At 32.5% G+C, this 25,562-nt stretch overlaps 1 protein-coding gene across 2 annotated transcripts; it reads right to left on the bottom strand.

The window, feature by feature from the left end:
* Window positions 1-129: 129 nt before the first annotated feature.
* LOC132730673 (whirlin-like) lies at window positions 130-25,089 on the bottom strand. Of its 2 annotated transcripts, XM_060716651.1 has the most exons (19): window positions 24,642-25,089; window positions 24,309-24,367; window positions 23,051-23,832; window positions 20,496-20,702; window positions 19,979-20,104; window positions 18,877-19,010; window positions 18,528-18,599; window positions 17,902-17,938; window positions 17,287-17,499; window positions 16,293-16,373; window positions 15,580-15,702; window positions 14,403-14,549; window positions 13,514-13,836; window positions 12,633-12,786; window positions 12,093-12,166; window positions 11,164-11,199; window positions 4,876-5,401; window positions 2,172-2,321; window positions 130-1,559 (listed from the first exon to the last, which is right to left on the bottom strand). In XM_060716651.1, the coding sequence occupies exons 3-19, from the start codon at window positions 23,792-23,794 to the stop codon at window positions 1,368-1,370; spliced, it is 3,339 nt and encodes a 1,112-aa protein (XP_060572634.1). In that variant the 5' UTR covers window positions 23,795-23,832; window positions 24,309-24,367; window positions 24,642-25,089; the 3' UTR covers window positions 130-1,367. The 2 variants fall into 2 exon arrangements, with proteins under 2 accessions (XP_060572634.1, XP_060572635.1); XM_060716652.1 differs by lacking the exons at window positions 11,164-11,199; window positions 24,642-25,089 and having other exon boundaries at window positions 24,309-24,555.
* Between the last annotated feature and the right edge of the window lie 473 nt (window positions 25,090-25,562).

Genomic DNA, 25,562 nt, shown 5'->3' with positions numbered 1-25,562 from the left:
AATAACAGACATAGAGAAACAAATATATGTAAATTTGAACTCAGTAAAATTAAAACTCCATCATGATATGATCAACTTTCAAATACAAAAGAAAATTGTGTTAACATCTGACTAATTACTAAAAATATCAAATGAGAATATTCAAATGATACATTGCCTATTGCAGACCAATCCACTTTAATTACTTTATACAAGGACGTTCATCATTTTCTAAATCAATTCCATTGTTTACAAAATGAACCACAGTAAAAAGTTCATCTACATAAGATAGTTACAGTTCATAAACAGCTCACGATTTATGCGATTAACAAAGTTCATAATTAAATTAATATCATAAGAAATGCCTGGCAGGCATTGGGCGACTTAAAAGCTTCATAAAAAATTATGGGATTTTACATGGGATTTTTTCCAAGAAAATACACAGTCACATGACCTTATATAAACCAGGCCAACATGAACATCTATATACTTTATTATAGTGGTCATCTCATACATTACATGATGATAACTTATTCTTATACACTCATCTTTAAAGGAACTCATCTTAGGTTATTTGGACATGACGGGACTGGAAATAATTTTGAGATTTATGTCCCATTAGATACATGTCACGATGTCTAGACTGATGAACTTGTATGCAAAATACCAGGTCATTCAGTTGCTCCATTTTTCTAGAATAATTATTCTAATTGTGAAAAATCACCAAACATTGAAAAGTGTTTCTTTCACTCAAATCAGGCTAATAGCAAAAGAATATGATATTTAATGTATTTCTGATTATATTTCATAATTATCATTTGCGTATCTTTCTGTTTTAAGTAACCCAGCTGATCATTGCAAGAATTATTTTTTTTTATGTTTCTTGGCTTTTGAACCTCATTGTCACTCATTAATTAAAGTGAATTGGTCTATAACTAAAGGTCTGTTACACCGTAAATAATCATGTTGATAGTATCTACATGATCTAGGACTTATGGCAATGCCTTTTAAGTCCCAGATAGTATTTAGTATCATATATGACATGAAATTTAATTGTGAAAGAATTATTTATGGATATTGTTGGCAAGTGTGAGATACATGATCCAATATTACATATTTATATATAGCCGAAATTGTTCTAGAACACACTATATTTTTTAATATATAAATGACTACTAACATTTTTTCTTGACGAAACATTTTATAAAAATATCTAAATGATACCTCTTGTAATCAATATTTAAAAAACTTATGGACAATGTGCAAACTATTGGAACACCATTAAATTGGCCAAAATATACACGGCAAATAAGCTCTCATCAAAAAATATATTATAAATGATACAGGTTTGCAAACATATTAAATTATGTAATTTATCCCTGATTAGGCTAAGGTAATTTAATTTTGACATCAGAATCTGTAACAAGTAGCTCCATGTAATCGTAACTGCTATTTTTAAAAGCCTCTGCAACGGTCTTAGCTGCGGTGATATGTTCAAGTCCTATTAAACTCTTGCCGTTCACTTCCAAGATCATGTGACCAACTTTCAGACCACCTGATTCATATGCTGAGCCACCAGGCTGAAAAATATATAACAACACAATGATGAAATGTGAAATTTGTGGTTAAAATGCTGAATGTGTGCAATGTTTTTTTTCCCAATTTTGAACTGGGAACAGTTTATTCAAAATGTAAGGAATTTCAATACCAAAATGCAAACACTGAGTTTGCAACAGTATAGGGCCTGGTCAGATGCATAGTTGTGCAGACTGGGCTGGCTCTATACTGTTATCATACATGTATGCTAATCACTTTCATTTCCAGCATGCTAAAGGTAACGTGTCTACACTAAAAGTGTTTAATTTCAAATTTGACAGATAATTACAATGAATTTCCCCAGATAAGCAATCTCATCAAAATCATATCCTAAATGAGGCTCCACTACCTTTTGCTAATTGTTACACGAAGAGCAACGGAGCTAAAACAATGTTCTGATTTTAATGAGACTGCCAGATAAATAAACAACCTTCTGAAAATCCAATTTATTTCCTAAAATTTCTACAACTTACCTTCATATCTAATGAAATTGTTATGATATTTTTAGAAAAAAATTAACACATACATGACTTACTAAGTAATAGCTATATAAGCAACTACTATACAAAAGTGCCATTAAAACATTATACAAGTACCTGTAAACTGATGACCCTGGGGACTGGCTGTCTGGTGTTTGCCCCACCCTCTATAGCCATACCTAATGTAGGTTTAGTTTTATACACAGGTATAATATACAATGGTACCTCACCATACTTTTTCTTAGCATCTTTTATTTGTCGAGATTCCTGAAATGTCAACAAAAGAAGATAAGTATAAATGATTTAGTCATGTGAGATAAAAGATAATAACCAGAACATTACAATTACATTTTGTATTGGCACATTATATTACCTGTTAAGGGATACGGACAAAAGCCCCCCAGATAGAAGTGCCCCCATCCAAAAATGACAAGGTGGACAAAAGCCCCCCCCCATGAAATTTGCACATAGGACAAAAAAAAAACATCAAAAAATACAGGTAGGACACCCCCCCCCCCACTGTCCATCAAACAAAAGTTCCCCCCCCCCCCTAAGGTTTTTATAGACCAGACTCAGAACCATTACTATCTTTTTTTACATGCCAAGTGTTCACCTTTTAATGTCCCAAACAACTACCACTGTCACTTTTATTTAATCTTTTACAGTGATTTTAATTAACTTTTACCCTGCATAACTTTGAGCTGGGCTCATTAGATTATAAAGAAAGTTTCTCAGCTTGAATTCAAACATAATCTTCATTGTCAGAAATTGATAAAAAGTGTTCAGTGACCAATGAAAATTCTATGATTTGAGACAGAAATACAACATTGAGACCAGATCATACAGTCATAATAGGTTTTTTTCTTCTCACATGTTATTTTATTTGAAATCACTTCAAAAACCTGTAATATATGAACATATGATTTGATATCGTTTTTTTTGACATAAAGAGAGAATGAATCAGGCATAAAACAGCAACACTTATGCAAAAAAGGAACTTTAATAAAATTATTGTACATGGTAAAAGTAAGAAATTAAGAATCCTTTACAACAGCAGATCAATACAAATTAAATATTAATGCAATGTTTTTATAATTATAAATACATGTTGTACCTGCTCTTGCCTATCAATAATTGCAAGCTCAACAAATGTATGAATCTGTGGTCGGGGTATTTTCATCGGCTCCAGAGTCAAACAGGAATCCATGTTAAATAACTTTTTTATGCGGATATCATCACTTTACTTCTTATTTTAAGCAACATTTATCAGTTTATATATATATCCAATATCTTACATTCATTCACTTAATATTTTTAGTTTAACTATTAAATAATTTTATCACAAACTTTCATCACATATTTATACCGTGTTTCTATGTAATATGAATAATAATAAATTGATACTATGTCAGAGAAAATGTTGTCAAGGTAACACTAGTGAAATATGATGTTATTGTTTTTGCCATAAACTTTCAGAGATCAATTTAAATGTCAAGTATTTCTTATAATATTGAATATTTCCATCCATGATTTTTAATCATATTAACATTGAATAACTGCGCATTCACAAATATTGAGATTTTCCAATATAAGGCAGAGTATTTCCATGGTAATACACAGCATTTCACCTAATACAGGTGAGTTCACAGTTATTGATCAATATGATGTATAGATAGGTGTAACTGTTATTGTATAGTCTCTAATAAATGCACCTCCCGGGGTTGTAAGATTGTCCAAAAGGGGGGCTTAAATTAATGTTATAGAAAAAACTTTAATATTGTCAAAATATTAATAAATGTCAGCTATTTTTTTGAGCTTTTTACACTGAATTTTATAAATTTGAAAGACTTTCTTTCTTTAAATTTGTGCTAATTTCAACTGTTATAAATGCTGAAATATTTGCCAAACATGTGTTGAAATTAAAAATTCATTTTTGGCTCATTTAATTTGTCACATGTATGTGTTTAGGTTACTCAGTTTCTTTTCCTGTCATAAAAATTGGGGCGGGCATTTATTAGAGGAAAGGCATTTATTAGAAAATATATGGTATATTAGTTTAACTATCAGATAGTGTAACTGGTGACAAATTGTGAATAAAAATGCCAATAATATGATGATAAAGGGGTTATCAAATTTATAATATGACTGATGAGAAAAACAGATGGACATTTTGCTATATAATATTAATTTGCTACTGGTGAAATAAAACAAGAGGGCCATGATGGCCCTGAAGTTGCTCACCTGTATATAGGCCCCCCAGAGTGGGGCCAGTTTAAACCCCAGGGCTTTTATTTGAACAAACTTGGTAGACACCCATTAGAAGGTGTTTCATGTTTCATCCATTTACGGACGACGGACGCCGGACGGACGCCGGACGAAAAGCGATCACAAAAGCTCACCCTGTCACAAAGTGACAGGTGAGCTAAAAACAATTAGTTTAGCTGAACATGATTCAGCAAAAACAACATTTTTATAAGCTATATAATTATAAAAACTGACAAAACCCATATGCTTTTTTTATTTACATAATTATAAAGCACTGCAGAATTATATGATTTATGTACTGATGTGAAAATACTAAGAAACTGTGTGAAATGATGAGATTATCTCCCTTTTAAAAAATCGCTTTGGATTCTTTTATGTATGTATGCTACCCAGCAAGCTTTCGGAACTTCGATGGTTCTACTCAAGTACCCCCTCATGTCTGAAATAATGCAAGGAAGGGCATCTGATGTCTTCCTCTATCAGTAAAGTTGGAAAGTCACCATTACAGTTTTGGTGTGACATTTAAACCCAAACAAAAAGAAATTTAAAAACTCACCGAATTACTATGTGAAGCCTCATAGTCCAAGACTTTGTCCAATGAACTCACATAGAAGTCTGTATGATCCCCAACATCGGAACTTATCTCTAGTGTGTCTTGGTCATCATCAACATCATCATCAACATCATCATCTTCATCATCATCTGACTCGATCATACTTCCTCTTAAAGATCTGCCACGTCTTTTTCGTAAAGCGTTCATAAACTGTGGCGAGGACTGGCTATCGAGACTCATGGTGTCTATGGAACCGTTTCCATCATTTATTCGGATTTCCACGGGCGGGTGCAAACTAATGTTTCTATGGGATGGAAAATTTTTTGGCGAGGATGTAGCACTTATGTTGTCATCATTTCTTTGTCTATGATTATTTAGTGTTGCGATGCTTTGATGTGAGCGTGTACTACGATTGGTTAATGTTGAATGATTGCTATGGTTACTGCTATCACGTGATGATGGTTTAACGAAGGAACGATTGTGCAGGACATCATTGATATTTACAGGGTTATCAGATGATATTGTGACCCTGAAAAGATAAATTATCATGATAATAAATCTAAATAATACTCTAACATAACAAGAGCACTGGATGTGGTGTGAACGCTTATCTGATAGTGGCGAATGACTATATATCTGTTACTGGCAAATGAGTATAAATTACCAATTTTAACAAAAACTAGAAATGTGTCATCATGCCACGGATGCCCCTGCATGCAGCCAAAATTTCAGATGGTGCATTAATTATTTTTTTCATTTTAAGTTCAAAGCCCTTAAAACTTTTCAATGTTAACACAAACCATTTTCATACAATGTTCAAGGCACTGATATTATTCAGTCTTAACCTTTTAAAAATAGCATATTGCATATTTGTAGCCAAAATAATGGCTAAAAGTATGAGTGCTGAAACTGAAATTTTTCCAACATTCAGGAAAGATTAGTTTGTCTAAAATCATTGAACCACGACCAAATTCAAACTTAAACTGCTTATTCCTAAGATGTATCTATATTATTTTCAAAGTGAAAGGGACATAACTCTGCCAAAAAATCATCAAACCATGACCAAATTCCAACTTGACCTGCCCATTCCTTTGACATATCCATATGTCAAATTTAAGTTGAATATGTAACACTGTTGGGTAGATAATGAACTTTCATATTATTTTCAAAGTGAAAGGGGCATTACTCTGCCAAAAATCATTTAACCATGACCAAATTCGAACTTGGCCTGGGCATTCCAAAAACATATCCATATGTCAAATTTGAGTTGAATGTGTTGTACCATTGGGGAGATAATAAACAGAAACTGAAAATTTCATATTACTTTCAAAGTGAAAGGGGCATAACTCTGCAAAAAAATCATTGAACCATGACCAAATTTGAACTTGACCTGCGCATTCCTTTGACACATCCATATGTCAAGTTTGAGTTGAATGTGTTGTACCTTTGGGGATATAATGAACGGAAACTGAAAATTTCATTTTGTTTTCAAAGTAAAAGGGGCATTACTCTGCCAAAAATTATCAAACCATGACCAAATTCAAACTTGACCTGTACTTTTTTCATGACATATCCATATGTCAAGTTTGAGTTGAATGTGTTTTACCTTTGGGGAGATAATGAATGGAAACTGAAAATTTCATATTATTTTCAAAGTAAAAGGGGCATAACTCTGCAAAAAAATCATTGAACCATGACCAAATTCGAACTTGACCTGTATTTTCTCATGACATATCCATATGTCAAGTTTGAGTTGAATGTGTTGTACCGTTGGGGAGATAATGAACAAAACTGAAATTTCATATTATTTTCAAAGTAAAAGAGGCATAACTCTGCCAAAAATCATTGAACCATGACCAAATTCGAACTTGACCTGTATTTTCTCATGACATATCCATATGTCAAATTTGAGTTGAATGTGTGCAACTGTTCTTAAGATAATGAACGGAAACTGATGATGACGGAATGACAGAATGACGGAAGGACAGAAGGACGGAACACTGGGTAACACTATATGCCCCGGCCATTACATGGAGGGGGCATAAAAATTAAAAAGTTAAAAAGGGGCATAACTCTAAAATATAACTTTGAGAATAATGCTCATTGTCTTACAACTGCACCTTATTATGATATGCCACATTTCATGATTATACCAGTATTTAAATGTTTGATTAACAATAAAGTTTCTGCACAACAACAACAAAGATGAAGTCACCGACAGCACTTATTACAGCTATATTATTTCTATGAAACAAGTAAACTCAAAATATGGTAGATATGATTATATTTTCAATGTACACATACTTTCATAAATAATTTCATCTTTATTTCTAATACCGGTAACTTATCTTTACTGGACTAAACAGCTATCTTTATATTAAATGAAAAGTTGTATTGTCAAAGTCAATCTAATATTATAACAATGTTTCATTTGTGCCATTCAAAAAATACTTTAACCTTTACCCTTCAGCTACAATAATTAATCCACCCATGTGATCAGTGCAGACCAAGATCAGTCAACACATCCATGCCATCTGATCATGGTCTACACTGTTTGCTATTTACATTTTGAAATTTTCCCTTAAAAAATAATACTAGGTTGTTTTGTCAAGATTGAAAGACAGACAAGTTCATTTAAGATATTTAGCATGGTAAAAATTAAGTAAAACTAAATTCAAACTATTTTAACTTGTTTTCACTTAATAAGAAAATAATGTCATTCAGTTTTATATTAACTTTAATAAAACATGACAAAATTAATATAACAAACATACATGCAAACTACAAAATGTTTATTCATGCAAAACAAAAAAGTTCTTTCTTTCAGAATAATAACATCTTAAAACTAGAACTGCCACTGTCATGTCGTGAATACCCCCGCATACCACTTTGTCAGAATCAACAGTGACCATTGAGAGCTCAAAGACAACCTCCCTGCAAAATCTGAGGTTACTAAGCCAGTGCATTGCTAAGTTATGTATTCTACATGCTTCAAATGTGAAAATGTCAAAATCAATACACTGCGGACAGGCATTCTTAAGCATTTGAGCAGACAAGCTTATTATAGTAAAATCCCTGTGACCTTGACCTTTGACAGTCACCTAAAAATCAAAAGGGGTCATCTACTAGTCATAAACAACCTCAATACCAAATATGAAGACTGTTGACCAAAGCCTTCTTAAGCAATTGAGCGGACAAGCTTTGTGACATTGACCTTTGACCTGGTGACTTCAAAATCAATGGGCTCATCTACTAGTCGTGACTAACTTCCATGCCAAATATGAAGACTGTGGGTCAAAGGATTCTTAAGTTATTGGGCGGACAAGCTTTTTGAAGTCAAGGCCCGTGACCTTGACCTTTAACCTGGTGACCTCAAAATCAATAGGCATCATCTACTTATCTAGACTAACTTCCATGCCAAATATAAAGACTGTGGGTCAAAGGATTCTTAAAGGCACATTATGCCTAGGAAATTCATATTTTTTCAGTTCTTTAAAAATGTCAAACATGTGTTTAGTAATGTTTTAATAATGATTGAAGAACATGTAAAATATTCAACAACTGAAGAAAGTAGCGCTGAACGTGCAGTAATGTGTCGTTAAGGTAGCAAAATGTAAACAAAGTAGTATTTTGACTTCCATACAAAATACTGATTCACTGTAATTACACCAGTTGCCAACAGAGCAAATGTAGTAGGACAAAATTTATGAATATGGCTAATATGTATTTTTTTTTTGAAACTGAAACAAGATATTTTTTGAGAAATAAAATTGATAGCATTTCTTAGGCATAAATGGCCTTTTGAGTTATTGGGCGGGCAATAAAAAAAACGACGGACGCCAGACGGCCGGACAGCCGGACAGACATGCTGATTCCAGTATACCCCCCTTACAACTTTGTTGTGCAGGGGTATATTAACTGATCTAGATCAATTAAAATTAACAGCTTTAAATATTCTAGAATTAAAAAAAAAAAGTCAAACATAAACTTAAGAATATGAAACAGAGTAATTACAATTATCTCTTACTTTGATTTCTAGAACATGAAAGTATACTAGTCATATGGCGACTTTTCAGCTTTATTGTTGGAGGAAGATCTCAGGTGCCCTTCCGAACATTATTTCAGGCACAAACAGCACCTGAGTAGAACCACCCACATTCCATTAGCTTGCTGGATAGCTTTCTCACATGAAAGAATTCAAAGTCCCTGTTGGGATTCGAACCCACAGCGGTGAGGGGCAAGTGGTTTGAAGTCAATGATCATGACTTGGCCATGAATTAATGCCCCTTAGATTTGCCTAAAGAGATCATTGATAGCATAACAATAAGTCTTAGAGAAATTTGATACAGAATTATTCCTCACTTTCAAATAAGTATAAATATAAATAATTATAGAATGATTCTAGAATTGAAAAAGTATATATTATTTCTAGACTCTGAAATAAACAGGATTTATATTCCATATTACTCTAGAATATGAATGGAGCAAATTTAGAATACTTCAACAATTTGTTAATGAAGAAATATGAATTTAGGATAATTTAAACAATTTGAAATACAAATGAATTATTCTAGGATTTAAAACATTTGAAACAATAATGTTTTTTTGTGGATCAAATTTATAAGATTTGGTAAAGTGACTGATACTGTATCTCATCTGTTAAAGGGTGAGGAAAATGTGCAGCCTGACCAAGACTTGAAACTGTGACCTTCGGAATACCGTTCTGCAGCTCTACCTACTGAGCTATCCGGTCGCTTACACATTCTCTACCCCAAATAGTGAACAGTTCTGCAAACTTAATTAAACTTGTAATCATGCACTACAAACTGCAGGTATGTAATAAGTGAGAAATCAATGTATTTACAATGTTTGATAAGGCATTAATAAGAGATACTCTGGAACTCAGTAAATGTCAGTATTTTCCTATATAATACCAGGGTACAAACTTTTACAGTTACAACTTGTTAAATTTATCTCTTATAAGAACAAGAACCGGGTGATGCTACCCGAGTAGGTTTTGGACACAGACTAGAACTCCGTGAGTCAGATGTGTTGCCTTGTGAACAGTCATAATAGCTGTCATTTTTATTTAAATATAGATAATTTATAAACACCGCTCTTACAATGTACATATACCTTGAATTTTAGTGGCATTTGAACTGATTGTAACAATGTAACATCAGGATTAACAATGTAATGCTGTGACCTTGACCTTCAAGGAAGTGACCCAAATGTTGTGAGTGACATGTCAACTCAATATGGTGATCATTTCTATGAAATAGTTGTAAAATCCGACTTCAAATAACGAAGTTATGGGCCGAACACGATTTTGCTGCAAGGTCATGCTGTGACCTTGACCTATGAGGTAGCGACCCAAATGTTGGGAGTGACACGTCGTCTCAATATGGTGATCATTTCTATGAAATAGTTGTAAAATCCGACTTCAAATAACAAAGTTATGGGCCGGACATGATTTTGCTGCAAGGCCATGCTGTGACGTTGACCTTCAAGGAAGCGATCCAAATAATGTGCGCAACAAGTCGTCTTAATATGGTGATCATTTCTATGAAATAGTTGTAAAATCCCACTTTAAATAACGAAGTTATGGGCCGGACACAATTTTGCTGCAAGGTCATGCTGTGACCTTGACCTTCAAGGAAGCGATCCAAATAATATGCGCAACAAGTTGTCTTAATATGGTGATCATTTCTATGAAATAGTTGTAAAATCCCACTTTAAATAACGAAGTTATGGGCCGGACACAATTTTGCTGCAAGGTCATGCTGTGACCTTGACCTTCAAGGTAGCGACCAAATGTTGTCGTCTCAATATGGTGATCATTTCTGTGAAATAGTTGTAAAATCACACAAGTCACACAAGGCTTAAATAAAGACACACAAGTAAAACAGAATGAATAGGATCAAAGAGAATTTACTGTTACCTATTGTTCTCCAAGTCACATAAGTAACTCTGGGTTTGTACGGACTGATGGACAACGGACAACCCGGCGACTATATGCTTCCCCAAATTTTTTCAGGGAGCATAATAACAATTTAATACCTCTATTGTGAATGGTAGCAGTCAAGCGTATATTAATTTGTACCCCATAATTAGACCTGAAAATCATTACCCACAATTACTGAGTTCTGGATAATATCTATTTGGAAAAATCAGAAATTATATGTAAATCACAGCAATTCATGCAAGATGCAGTGATGTTTGAAATATATATACATGTAGGTATATACATGTAGTTACATACAATGTACATGTATATATCATATACCAAACCTTTTTTGTCTCATTGAGAAATTACTGCTGTATATTCTTTTGAAGAAAGAATAAAAGAACACAGATAAAACAAATTCTCTTCAGAATTATCTTTAAATTAAATTTGTTCTCAAAACAGCTTTTTTTCAGCACATACATGTAGAACAATATTTATGTCAGGACAACAAATTATGAGTAAAAATTAGCAGAATACACCAACAGGTCCACACAACAGTAAATGTTAATGGATGGTTTTGTCAGAGAACAGTTTAAAGTTACAAACATTTAACAATGTTATTAACATCAATATTACCAGAAAGGGAAATATTATGCTTTGAACTACTAAGGTTAAAATCCTTGTATTAAAGGAGAGGACTACCATGAGCTATTGTAGCTCTCGGTCCAATTCCTTTATGCTTTAATTGTAAATTATTAACATGTATATATTACCTTGAATAAAAATATGTTTAAACCAAAATCCTTGTATTGATGATGAAATGTTTTATGTCAGATAGTTGCCAAGCTAAGCTAAAGGAAGATCAGTGATTCTAATATTTAGGTGGCCAGTATGTGACTGACATAAACCACCGTGAAGCTCGTTTATATACTAATTATTTTAGTTTGATTATGTTGGAAGCTATAAGCTTATTGAAACACACTCTAATCCTAGATGATTCATGGAACCAACCAGTATTTAGCAATGAGTGTAAAGTTTCTAGCTCACAGAAATCTGATGGGGTTTGAACCCACACAGTGAGCAATCCTTAGATTACTAGTCCGACATGTTAACCACTTGGCCAAACCACCACTCAATGCATTGATGACTGTCACGGGGAAGATGGGAGGTAGGGGAAATCTTAGTACAGTCTTTCTTTATCACTAAAACGTTAGGATCTTGGTTAACTACCTCAATATTGTTAATGAGACATAAAACCAAACAAAATATCTACCTGTTAGCGGGATCATTGACGTTCAGTCCACCACTATCAACACCACTGTCATCACTAGGTGACCCGTCTGCATGCTAGTAAAACAAATTATAAAAACCAAGTTGAAACATTAAAATGGCTTTAAATATCTATAAAAGTATGATTTATTTTAGTTTATTTATTTTTTATTCTGAGAGACGTTACAAGAAAACTGCTGGGAAGAGTTAGTGTAGGGGTAGAGTATCTCAGACTCCTACAACCTGAAGGTTGTGGGTTCAAATCCCAGTATGGCAACATTCTTTCTTTACTTCTACAATTCACACTGGTGCCAATTTACCAGTAAAGACACCAACAAAAATGTTAACTAGCGTGACTTATTTGTAATAAGTGAAATTCAGTCCTAATTGAATAATAAAACAGGTAGAAAATTGTCCAGTCATGTGTAGTTGATAAGCTTAATTTTTTTCTGTCAAAACTTTGATTTGAACCTCACATTACAGCTGTTACATATCTAATATACATCATTTGCATAACATGTTAAGACAAACACTTTGTACTTACATGTGAATGAAATGTGGGTGGGGTGTGAATGTCCGCCTCTATGGTATGTAAAGCATGTGACGAATTATAGCGGTTATCTGCCCTTGTCAAGTTGATATAAGACTGGCTCGACAAACTCGCACTGTCTGCTACAGAATGTTTACTTTTAGGTGACCTAAAAATATAAACAAAACTTCTTGAGTTTTACTAAGCACATAATATTATAGTTTTCATACAACTCAACTGTCATACATAAAAGTTTTACAGAAAATTTGTAACATGACTTTGACCTTTGAAAATCAAATGACCTTAAAACTTATTTATAATTGAATCATCATCCAAATATAACAAACCAATAAAGAAAATCATAACATGTAACAAAGATACTTAACTATCTTCAAAAAATTATAAATAAGTCTTTTGGGCATTTTCACCCTATCACCGATAGGGCCGATATATTACAGGCCCCATTTGCAATTCAAAATAACCTCTATTTTTTCCCCCAATTAAAAAAAAATATTCCCAATTGCTGCTAAATAAAACATTTTTTTAACTTTTGGGAAAGATTTAATTGTTTAGATATTTTGTTCAAAGTTGAGACAGGTTGTATGATCATACATACATGTATAAGATTGTTTTTCAATAGATTTTAATTTCTCCAATTTTCCAAAATGCTAAATAATTTTTCCCAATTTAAGAAAAAGGCCTTTTCCCAAAGAAGCTGGAAAAGTCCCTGTTAAAAGATATCAATTATGCTCATCTGTTATGCTGATTTTAACACATTTTCTTTGGTCATTTCATTGGTCAACCTAATTCCAACTAATTTTCCTGGATAACTAACCAGTAATTACATGTACCAATGACTCAGTAACTTGTTGCCATCCCAAAATTTATAGACATACCTTACATCTTCCACCGACCTATACCTCCTCCTTAATGAAGAGCTATTACTCCCAGACCTCTGACGATGTGAGTACGAATTGCCCGATTTACGTCTTTGTGAAGAGCTGTTTGACCTTGGTCGCGATGTCGTCTGGTTGTAAGGTCGGTGGACTGGTGAGGGTGAAGGTGACAGATCTGATGTTGTGTCTATATAGACAGGTATCAAAGTTTCTTGCGACATAGAGCGTCTTGATGACAGAGATGTTTTCAGAAGGTTTGGGGGTGGCGAATGTATGAACTCTGTAGATGTAGACCTTTGTAAAGCTGACTTCTTTCTAGATGGCTGTAAATATTATCACGACTATACACATTTTCAAATGTCTATGATATATTTTAAGAATTTAGAATTTATTTTATCATACTGCATAACATTGTGTGTAACATCAAATTCCATTGGATAATTCTAATGATTATATAAACTATATACTACTACTGTACACAACTGCTGTCAATTTATGAAGTAATTTCTTTTGTTAACTAGTAAAGGGCATTTACTGTATTACACAGTATTATACAGTTCTTTGCAATATAACCCTCCCATAGCAGCTCTGGTTATACAATGTATATCCAAACCTTTATACCTTTGCATATTGTTCTGTTTCCTTGACAAAATATATATCATGTTATTGCCTCACTTGACCATAATATTATATGTTTTATATAATATGTGTATGGGCTGGTGGCCTGATTATACAATAAACTTTTGAATTTGAATTTATATAGTGCCAAAGTACTAATATAATGTAATGTAATGTAATGTAATGTAATGTAATAATGTAATGTAATGTTATGCAATGCAATGCAATGCAATGTAATGTAATGTTATGTAATAAACATAACTGGGAGTACCTTGCGTGGGTTGTCAGATTGTATATGGTCATCTATTTGTTCAATAGCTTGACGTAATGGTTCAAGCTCCCACTCTGCCACTTGTTTATGTACACGACCGGATCTCTCCCGTAACGTAGATGCTCTCGATGCAGGGGCAGACATTGCCTGAAATTTTATCATACAATTTTTAAGTTCATGCATTATTATTTACAACAAAATTTAATGTTAACACAAATAAATTTTGTTAGATGATTTTAAGTTCACAAAAATAAATATGTAATAAGATTTTAAGTTCATGCAAATAATTTACTATAAGATTTTATATTTACACAAAAATTTTGTTATCAGATTTTTAGTTCACACAAATAATTTACAGTAAGATTTATGTTCACACAAATCATTTTTGTTATAAGATTTTATGTTCACACAAATGAATTTTGTTCTAAAATTTTAATTTGACACAAAAAATCCTTTCACACAATTTTTGTTATAAAATTTTTACTTTAAGATTTTAAGTTTAAGATTTTAAGTTCACACAAATAATTTTTGTTATCAGATTTTTAAGTTCACAAAAATAATTTACTACATGTATATGATTTAATATTCTCACAAATAAATTCCATTATAAGATGTTTATGTTCACAGAAATAATTTACTTTAAGATCTTGTGTTAAGTGTCACATAAGATTTTAAATTTACACAAATAATTCCATATAAGATTTTATGTTCATCAAAGTAACAAACAAATTTTGTTATATGATATTTAGTTCACACAAATAATTTACAGTAAAATTCTATGTTCACACAAATAATTTTTATTATTAGACTTAAAGTTCACACAAATAATTTACTAAGATTTTATATTCACACAAATAAATTTTGTTTTAAGATTTTAATATGTTCTGCCAGTGATGTAAATATAACCTCATGTCAAGTTTATTTGACCATATAAAGTTTCACAAACTCACACTGGGCAACTACATGAAGTGTATGTCAGGCTCACTGTAAGCAGGCCTGATCAAAAATCAAAAGTGCCAATATGTTTTTGTACCATTCAATTCCTTATGATTTTTCTTAATGTTATAAAATCTTATCACCTTAGTGCAGTAACATGCTAAATTCTTCTAAAATTTAATACAAGTTAACCTGTCATTGCACTATGGTATATAATATACCATGGAGAGTAATTATTTACCTTGTACGGATGGCGTAATCTATCAGATATCCCCTGGTCATGTCCGTCCAGTGAGTACGTGCTAAAACTGTGAGGACTAAACCCTTGTTTCTGGTGGACTTTAAATTCCTGCCTCTGCAGGGCCTATAAATTATATAAATAAATCTGTTAACATTATAAAATTATGAGATACAATAAAACCTGCGCAAAAGACTATCATGCATATTGTCCAATATACTGAGTCAAACATGTGCTATAAGTATGTGCTATTATGCCACCGATCATTAAAGATGATTCGCACATTTTATCATTTCCTTTTTGGACAGCGTACGGCATACAAAAATGCGTACAAAACCAAAAATCTCAGTCAAAAAAATGAATGGTTTTATCAAAATTCTTGACCGAGTTTTTTCCTTCTGTCTGGAAGTGGAGATGAGGTAACAAACAAGAATAAGTTTTAAAAGCAATACCACAAATGGAATAGGAATTCATCGGTAGTTGACTACTCTAAAGCATGACTCCAATGTCAGCTGAGGATAGCTCCTCCTATTATATAAAATTATTGTAATAGTTCAGCTTAAAATGAAAGTGACTTTTAAGTACCATAATACAATAGGTAATTCATGCTGTGTCAGTTTTAAATATGTATATGCAGTCTGGGGTTTTATGATGTCGGAGGATATTAACCATGTTGGAGGATACCTTGATTTTACAAATTGGGTAATAAAATTTACCTGTCTTCGTTTCAGCAACATATCAAATTTGTCAAGGTCACGACCTTGAACCCAGTTCCTTATCTCCTTCATCAAGGTCATCTGTAGAAAGTTAAAAATGTACCATAAAATTATTTGTTCAATAAAATTCACTCAGACTGCATCTCAAATTTTCCAAGAAAATCTAATTTACAGGTAAGAATATCAGAGGCGCATTTTTATTAGGAGAAACTGGTTGTCAATAATGTTATTAAATAACTTTTCGCTCAACACTTTTTTATGCTATGCATGATAATTTGTAATTACAAAATATAAATATTTATTCTTAAAAAAAATACACTTAACCTGCAAATACTTATACATGTAATACATCATTGAACATGTTGCTTCGAAATGAGCAAACAAATAGTCAAACTTGAGAAATATTGTATACTGATATATTAAAAGCAGTATCAAAATGAATTCACAATAAAAGTGACACTTTACTTCAAAATCATACAGAATTAACTTTTCATCATAATATTTTTACCTCCTTTACCAATCCACCAGTCAAATGTAACAACAACCCACAACACCCATGGAATAGCAGGCATTTTTCAAAACAATTGCTTGTCTGGATGGTTAGAAGTTAATTACAAATGCCACCTAAGTTCCTGCACAGTGCAAGTTGGACATATATCTGCGTATTCTTATTGGTGCCATAACAAAGACACCATATTGAATTGGCAGTACATGGACAGCTATAAGTTTATAATTCCACTCACTTTCCCAGCTACTCGCAGTGCCCCAGGTGTAGGTTGGTCAAGGTTAAAAATGACTAAGGCGCTAACAGTTTACCTGTCATATTTCAACATGTCGTAATTAATTTTTGAGCATATTCATACTGCCTATTGGTCACTTTATTCCATGTCTTTTAGAACCTTTAAGAAATGATTGGTTTAATTCTATCTCTATTATTCATTGAAGCAGATAATGTGGTGGTCTTGTTTTGAATTTTATTGTTATAGTTTCTTACCTTAGCTTTAGTATTGAGTAGTTCAAAGGAAGCCATGGCCAAACCATCTACTGTGATGAACCCTGCCTGATACTCACTGAGGTAATATCGTAACGTCCCTTGCTCCGTATCATTTAATAACTGTAATGCTTGTTTCTCTATTAAATCCCACTTTGTACTAATTGATGTATTATACATCAGTTGTGAACCAATACCTTTCCTAAACACAGAATTCTGTAAAAACATGTTACGAGAGGTCATCATTGCAATGTTTTCAATTTTAAATCTTTGAGTACATTAAGTTTTAATTCTTTAATGAGTTCATTCAGTTTCAATTTTTTGAGTTCAGTATAAGTTTCAATTCTTTGTGTTCATCAATTTTCAATTCTTTGAGTCCAATAAGTTTCAAATCTTCGAGTTCAATAAGATTCAATGCTTTGAGTTCATTAAGTTTCAATTCTTTGAGTCCAATATTAGATTCAATGCTTTGAGTTCATAAGTTTAAATGATTTGAGTCCATTCTTTGAGTTCAAAAAGTGTCATTGCTTTGAGTTTATTAAGTTTGATTCTTTGAGTTCATTAAGTAAATATAAGTCATCCAATTATGCAATGTAATGTTATAATATAAAATGCTACCTTTGAACTTGCCTCTGTCAACATACTATCTGTAGATCTACAAAAGAGTAAAACAAAATTAAGAATCAGATTAATGTATATACATACATGAATTTTTCATGCATTTGCTCAGTCACTTAACTACATCCCCTAAGCTTAATGTTAATGCAAAAACAAGGCAGACAACCAACTCCATTTTTCTTAGTGCTGGATAGTTAAATAAAAGCAACATGGATAAAAATTTGCAAAAAATAATTAGGATTACCTGCGCTTTTAAAATTGTATCCTTTTTATGATCACAATAAACATGTTTACCAAGTTTAAAGTGAATAGCTTAAATAGTTAATAGAATATTAATCTTTTACTGCTCAGAACAGTCAAGTGCTTTTGGCATTTAGTTACTGTCTACTGAACCAGAATGTCTGTGGACCAGCCTGACCTAGATATCACCAAAAAATGTGTTAAAGTCAGTATTTAAATATCCAAAATTCAAAATGTGCCCCATACCTTTAGCTGCTCTAAAATTTAACTTTTCAATATAGATACTGAAATCTCTCAGGCATAACAATGGACTGTTCTAAATTCAAAGCAGGATAAGTTCATTACACAATTTAGAGGGGTAAATAAGGGTTATTGTGTATACTTACTGGCTTTCTGTTCTTTGACGGCCTTTCCTTTGCTGATTTTTACTCATCCAACTTGTTTGATCAATTTTTGTCCTGTAAACACAGTTATGTATTATTATTATATGATAAACATGTATATTAGAGTGGCGGTATGGCTGAGTTGTTAAAGCATCAGACTAGTAATCTAGGGTTTTGTGATGGACAGGCAGAGGATGAAGAAGATATTTTTCAATACCAAATGGTTATAAAAAGGCAGATTCTTCTAAAGAAGAGAAAAAAAAATGCTTAGTTAACTCAATGGCAAATAAATGATGAGTTTAATAAATCATTAATGTAAGTGCATAAAAAGTCAACAAAAGTAAAATGAAACCTTGCAAATGGTAGCTTGCCAACATCTTTAGTAGTAAACATAAGGTATTTTGATGTCTTCAAAACACCCACAGCTTCTGCATGAGTTATGTCCAAAAAACTTCTCTCATTTACATCCAATATCTGGTCACCGATCTAATAAAATAGAATATAACAATACAATATTTTTCAATTTATTACCGATCTAATAAATCAAAAAATAACAATACAATATGTCACTTTTTCCACACTCCATCATAAGTTACATGTTTATTATGAATTCTGAGATGACCAATATTTCTGTCTAAAATTTTTTTCATATTTTTTTTATTATTTTCTCAGAATTTAAAAGTTTTGTGATTCAGAGTTATAGCCCCTGATCTTTCTTTCTTTTAAGTTTTAAATAGACGTAAAACATTTTACAATTGGTCGATCATAAAATTATAAAATATTGACATTTAACCTACCTTTTAGTGGACACACTCTTATCTCTAAAATAGTTGGGGTACAAAGATTCTATAATTGTTATTCCCCAGTTTAATGCTTGATCTCTTTGAACCAAAGATGTTAAGTCTTTGCCACAAGTAAAGAGCCAAGCCAGCCTGCACATTTATGCAGTCTAACCTGGCTCTATACTGTTGGAGGACCTTACAGCTTTAAATTTTTAACTTTATTTCCCTAAACTTGAAAATGGACAGTTCCAAAAATGGAATATCAGGACACGTCCATTTAAGAAATTCAACAGGTTACGGGTAAAGAAAATGTTTCATACATGCACTAAAACTGCATCATTCCTACTTCAGAACATATGTGATGAATACTTGATCTTAAAGTGAAATTATGCTCATTTTCAAGTTGAGCTAAATATCTAAAATCAGGTATGTATATTAACTATTGTTAATATACGTACCTGCTAAAATATAGATCTGTGTAAAATTGAACATAACACCGGTAAATTACAATGAATATTTACAGACATGAGTTATTATTTGTTTATGCAAAGTAAGTTATTAAATTGAAAGGAATTATGTCAAAATGAAAACTAATTCTGACTTTCACCTGCTCTTGACTATATACCCTTAGAGTGGCATAATGTCACTTATCAATAATAATAAAACACATACCTTCATTCCAGCTTCCTCTGCTAGTGAATGAGTATCTACACCAGATATATAAATACCCAGTCCAAACTCCCGACCCCCTCGTATCATGATTCCCAGGCTCTCACCATTCCCTACTGTTATATTGATCTGTGAAATATATGTGTAAGAGATTATAACTTATATGTTTAACTTAAAATGTTTCTTTTGTCATATTGTAACTGTTCTGGTCAAAGAGCAAACCTTTCATATTTAATATATTATAAATACCACATGAATTGTATTACAACAGTTACTCTGTCAGAAATAAATTCTTTTGGCTCAGTGTCTTGACCATTGTGTTTATATTTATTATCAGTTATTAAGGTTTGCCAATTTAACACTACTAAGCATTTTTGACATTAATTATCATTTCATACAAACAAACATTAACCTAATTACACAATAGTCACACCAAATAACATGCATATTTTCAAGATGATCTTGCTTCAGTTTTGTATGTAAGTTCATTGTTTAAGATGTCTTATAATTGAGTACTAACCTTTCTCTCATCAGGACCTCCTAGTAGAGAAAATCCTGACTTTCTACCAACAGAGTCAACTTTTCCAAGTTGTTCTAGTTCTGGTGGCGGGGAGACCGGACGTCCAGATCCATTGACCCATTTATACATCTGATGCACCGTGAATGACCCGGGAATACGACCAACGCGTGAAATCATCATTTCAAGTTTATCACATGATTGAATGTACTGTATTAAAAATATATATAACTTGTGTTTTAATAAAATGACACAATATGTCGCCTTGGTGCAGTAATGGAAAAAGTCCTTCTAAATTTAATAGGAGTTAATCAGTTATTGCACTAAAGGGTACTGTTACAGTACTAAAAATACATAAATCAATTAATAAATTGCATGAATATTCTTAGCATTAAGAGCTTTATTTAGAATTGTTTTTCCATAATATTCAATAATGATTTAATGTAATGTTAATTGTTAGTTTGTTTTATATGTAGCAATTCTACTGGTCATACAGTGACTTTCCAGTTTTATTGGTAGAGAAAGACATTATAGATGCTCTAATACTAGCTAAAAAAGAGAAATTCCAAATGGTCGGCTGAAATTTTGAAATAGATCCTACCACTTTGTGTGATCCTTGTTTAATTGGTTTGTTTAAAATTTCATGTCATAGATCACCAGAAAAGAATCTGGACACAAAAACTTTAAATGCTCTGTTTTCTTAAAAACAACTGATAAAATCCAGGTAAAAGATTGTTTATACTAATGTAATAATTGCAAGCACTAAGGTTTACTAAGAATCACTTGATATTTGACCTACCTCAAATAATAAATAAAAGAATAAAATTTGAAAATTACATGAACTGTTGTTAGAAACAGGCAAATGTCCCCGAAACAGGGACAAGTATAGGAACCCGACTTTGACTCACATCAAAGGCATGGTTATTGTAAAAAGTGTGTCAATAATATAGAAACTTTAACAAATATTTTCTCATATTCTCAATTAGCCCAATTATTTTTGTGCCAATTTATCTTAAAATCCTTCAAATGCATAACAAAGTTACAGTCCCGACATGAATGTGTACCTTAAAACTCTTCTTGTGAGAATGAGTAAAATATACCTTCAAACTATATGTGTGACTTTGACCTTGGAGGTAGGGACATGAGTCTTGGTCTGCATGTGGTAGACATATATACTAGATTTTGCATGGCAAAGTTACAGTCAGGACACAAATATGTGTACACTATTCTAATTGTGAGAAAGTGAACATTTAACTGTGAGACCTTTGAGGTAGGGACATGGGTCTATTAGACATCATCATGATTTGGTAGACATTTGTGCCAAGTTATTTAAAATCAAAGTTACAGTGCGAACACAAATGTTGTCTAAGTGGGGATGCATAGACAGATGGACAAACAGACGGACAGTGCTATTTAAATATGCCGAAATTCAGGGCATAAAAATGGGAAAGTAACTCTAAAAGAGCAAAGTGTCTTACAATTGAAGTCTGTTATAATAAATGTGTTATTATTATTCTAATCACAGTTACTAAAGGCCAATCTGAGGGAATCAAACATTTGATAGTGTGAAGAATTTATACAGAGCATTATTTTATTTTTTGTATGTTTCTGTGTTTTTTCCACCAATAACACATTATTAGTCATTTCTTGGTGGTTGATCTGCCTATAACTACTGTTCCTGGATAACAAACAAGCAGTAATCATGTGATAGTCTATTAACCCTTTCCCTCATGAGCATTTTATGAAAAATGGCTGTTTTCATTGAAAAGCCTCCTGTTTTAAGTACTGCTATGAAACTATAAAAAATGCTTCAATACTAATGAAACTTGGCATAAATGTTGACTGGACCATAGCCTCTGTAACAGCATGCTCAATCTTAAATTTTCTGATACCATGGCAACAGGGGGGGTCAAAAATCTTGCATTGTTTTTTTTGCAATCAAAACTGATTTCAAAGTGCTGCAACTTCTCAATGGATTGAAATGGAGTAAAATGCTTTTCAGCGTTGGTTACACGTTACCTTACAATCAACCTGAAGCCAATTTTAGTCTGTCACATGTCCAAAATTTTCTTAGCGGTGAGGGGGGCTGCCGCCCTTCTTCAAACCCCCCGAAACAAAAGGGGGAACATCCCCCTTCAGGCAAGCCCTGATGTACCTTTTTGATAGGGGGTGGCGCCAAAAAGTGATCACTTTTTTTAACAACATTTTCAAAAACAAAAACAGTGTTTGGGCCTAAATAGAGTATTTATCCACTGTTTGAGGCCTCAAAAAGGGGGGGTTGAAAATCCGTCAAAACACGTCTATATGAAGTAAAGGGTTAAATGCACATGATTTCTGAATCATCGGTAAAAGGAATGAGTATTAGATTTAATATCCAAGATCAAAATTAATGTCTTGAAAAAAATTTTCAGCATCTAGGGATCAAACCAGTGACCCCTGGATTACTAATTACATGCTCTCCTAAATAACGAACTGAGTGGAGCATTTACATTAATTTCACAGAACCCGAATGAATGATCACAAGAAAGAAATATTACAAAATTGCTAAACCTAAGTACCTTTGCTGCATCATCATGTGAAATGTTAACAAAGGAGATATTGTTAACTTCCATCAGCAAATCACCAGGCATTAACCCCTTTCTCTCTGCCATGCCACCTTTGTCTATCATTGAAACATAAATCCCAATGCCGAACTCAGATCCTCCACGGATACTGAAACCAAAACCCTCATTCCTGTCACCAGACAGTTCTATATGTATATGTTTTATATTATTCCCTTCACTTCTAACTGAACCTAACGAATATTTTGATTTTTCTCTCAATGTTCCGACACTGGTGTTTTTTGAACTACTGCTTTGATTTTCCTCTTTGCTTTTGATATTTTTCCGCTTTTTTTGTTTCTTGGACGACAGCAGAGTGTCTGTCTGCAGGTTTGTCCCTGCAGTTGATAGTGGCGGTCTCGACCTTTGATTTTTGGCTAGTTTAACAGGCATAGTGTCAAACTTTTTTGCTCTACCTTTAACACAATGTTCAAATTCTTCAACGTCTGTTTTAGGTATGACCTTTTTAATCAGTGCTAAAAGCTGGGTTTTTGCTGGAGTGTCAAGTAGGATCTTGAGACTGCGTACAAACTTTGCCATGTCTCTGTTTATCTGAAACTCATTGAGGATGTCAACAAAGTCTGCTTTTTGTGACACATCAAGATGCATATTGATTGCATCCTGGAGGCGTCGGACACTTGTTGACATGGTCAGATTCCTCCGATCACTTCTCTCACTGGACCTGTCCAGTGAGTTATTCATATTTGTAGAGTTAAGGCACAACTACACTCCTGTATTTCCTAAAAACAAGCATTACAAGATTTAAAATTTCAGTTATAAGTTATTTAGTTAAAAAAATAGAAAAAGGACTGTTTGAATTGTTATGGTAATATACAGTAACTATTATTCCATAAAATGTAGTTAAAATACATAATTACATGTATACTTATAAGTTTTGTTAACTTACATATTTTTCTCACATTATGGTTCTAGTCAGCTACATTAAACATATTGTGATTTCATTAATCAACATTTAGTCTGAGTAATATCCATAAAATTCTGGTGTATACCTTTATTAGCAAGATTCTGACTCAGAACAAAACTATCTCCACTAATAGGCTTAGTAAATGCAGCAAAACTATTAAAATCTATGTAAAGCCCACACCAAAACTGTCCAATGTTGGTCAACTTTCTAAAGATCATTAGTAACACATCAATGTAAAGCATCAATCTATCAATTTCACTTTGTCAATATATTTTGAAACAATATGCCTACCGTGAAGAGATTAGGTATACAAATGTATTTCCTAAGATGGTAAATAATTCCTCACATTTCTGCAAACACATAAAAGCACGGATCTGATGAATCTGTGATAAAAGTCAGATAAAAATATAAAAAAAAATCACTGTTGATGTTAAACAAGAATTTGAAAACAATATATCCAAATTATATTATAATATAAACTTTTCAGTGAAAAATATTGACACCGTTGTCTATAATTAACAAAAACAACATAATATACTGTCCTAGTTTATAATGTGAAGATGTTGATTCTTTCCTTTATAGAAAATCGAAAATCTGATAAATTATTCAAAGGTAAATGCCCACCTTGATTGCATCCCTCCTTTTGCCATACCGAGTGACTTCCCTTGATATTTGCATTATTAATAATTGATTCTATCGATTTTATTAAATCAATAATGCTTAGAGTAACAATCAAAGCCTAAAAGCGCTCCTTGCCGAGATTAATTTGTTTTACAGAATGTTCAGTAAGAATTGTTGAATATGACACGTTGGCGCTAAAAATATCGATATTCCGATATTTATAGTAAGTTTATTTAATTTTTGCACAGTTACTTCCCTTTAACTAATTACGCCATTTATACAGACAAGTCAAGTGATACGGTAAGGAAGTATTTGTTTTTCGATTACATTTAAATAAAAAAGATAGTATGTTTTAAAGGATAAATGTTAAATTTAATGATTGATTGAATGTTTGTTTTATTATCGTAACTGGCAAATGTATGAAATGTTGTTATATCTTGTTTTAAACGTAAATAAACAAGTAGGGTTTTTGACATTGATCTGTGTCTCTGCATTTTCTTTAGTGTGTTATTAAGGTATTAGGACCCTAATGGGCACTATCAGGAACTAAAAAATTGACATCATAAGTCAGATGTATACCTTAAAGTACACCTGTATGCAAAATTTAAACAAAGTTTACCGTACGGAAATCAAGTTATGGCCACTTTTCTGAACTCAAGCTATGATGTTATAAGGGCCCTTTATTAGAAAGTAGGAACCTTTAAATAATCTGCAATAACATTCTAATGAAAAATGTTTTCCCATTAATTTTTTGTAAGAAGCAAATAGTTCCACTCAGCTACCAATCCAAATAAGCAAAATTATGGTTTCTACTTAAAATTTATGAAATCTGTATAAAAATGTTACCCTAATTAACCCACCCGTTTTTACCGGAAAAGAGTCAACTTGGCCCTATACCAACTCGGCACGGGTCAACTTGGCACG

This window comes from Ruditapes philippinarum, unplaced genomic scaffold (genome assembly GCF_026571515.1).
Source record: "Ruditapes philippinarum isolate M1 unplaced genomic scaffold, ASM2657151v2 ctg5311_1_1_1_1, whole genome shotgun sequence".
In the NCBI taxonomy this organism is placed as follows: domain Eukaryota; kingdom Metazoa; phylum Mollusca; class Bivalvia; order Venerida; family Veneridae; genus Ruditapes; species Ruditapes philippinarum.
This window is presented reverse-complemented; position numbering and strand designations above follow the sequence as displayed.

Excerpts from the sequence above, each read along its gene's own strand:
- LOC132730673 (XM_060716651.1), bottom strand. The coding sequence starts at position 23,794 with ATGAATAACTCACTGGACAGGTCCAGTGAGAGAAGTGATCGGAGGAAT. Across the intron at positions 17,939-18,527 it reads CGTCAAAGAACAGAAAGCCA|ATCTACAGATAGTATGTTGA; the intron begins GTAAGTATACAC and ends ACTCTTTTGTAG. Across the intron at positions 17,500-17,901 it reads TGACAGAGGCAAGTTCAAAG|AATTCTGTGTTTAGGAAAGG; the intron begins GTAGCATTTTAT and ends ATGTTTTTACAG.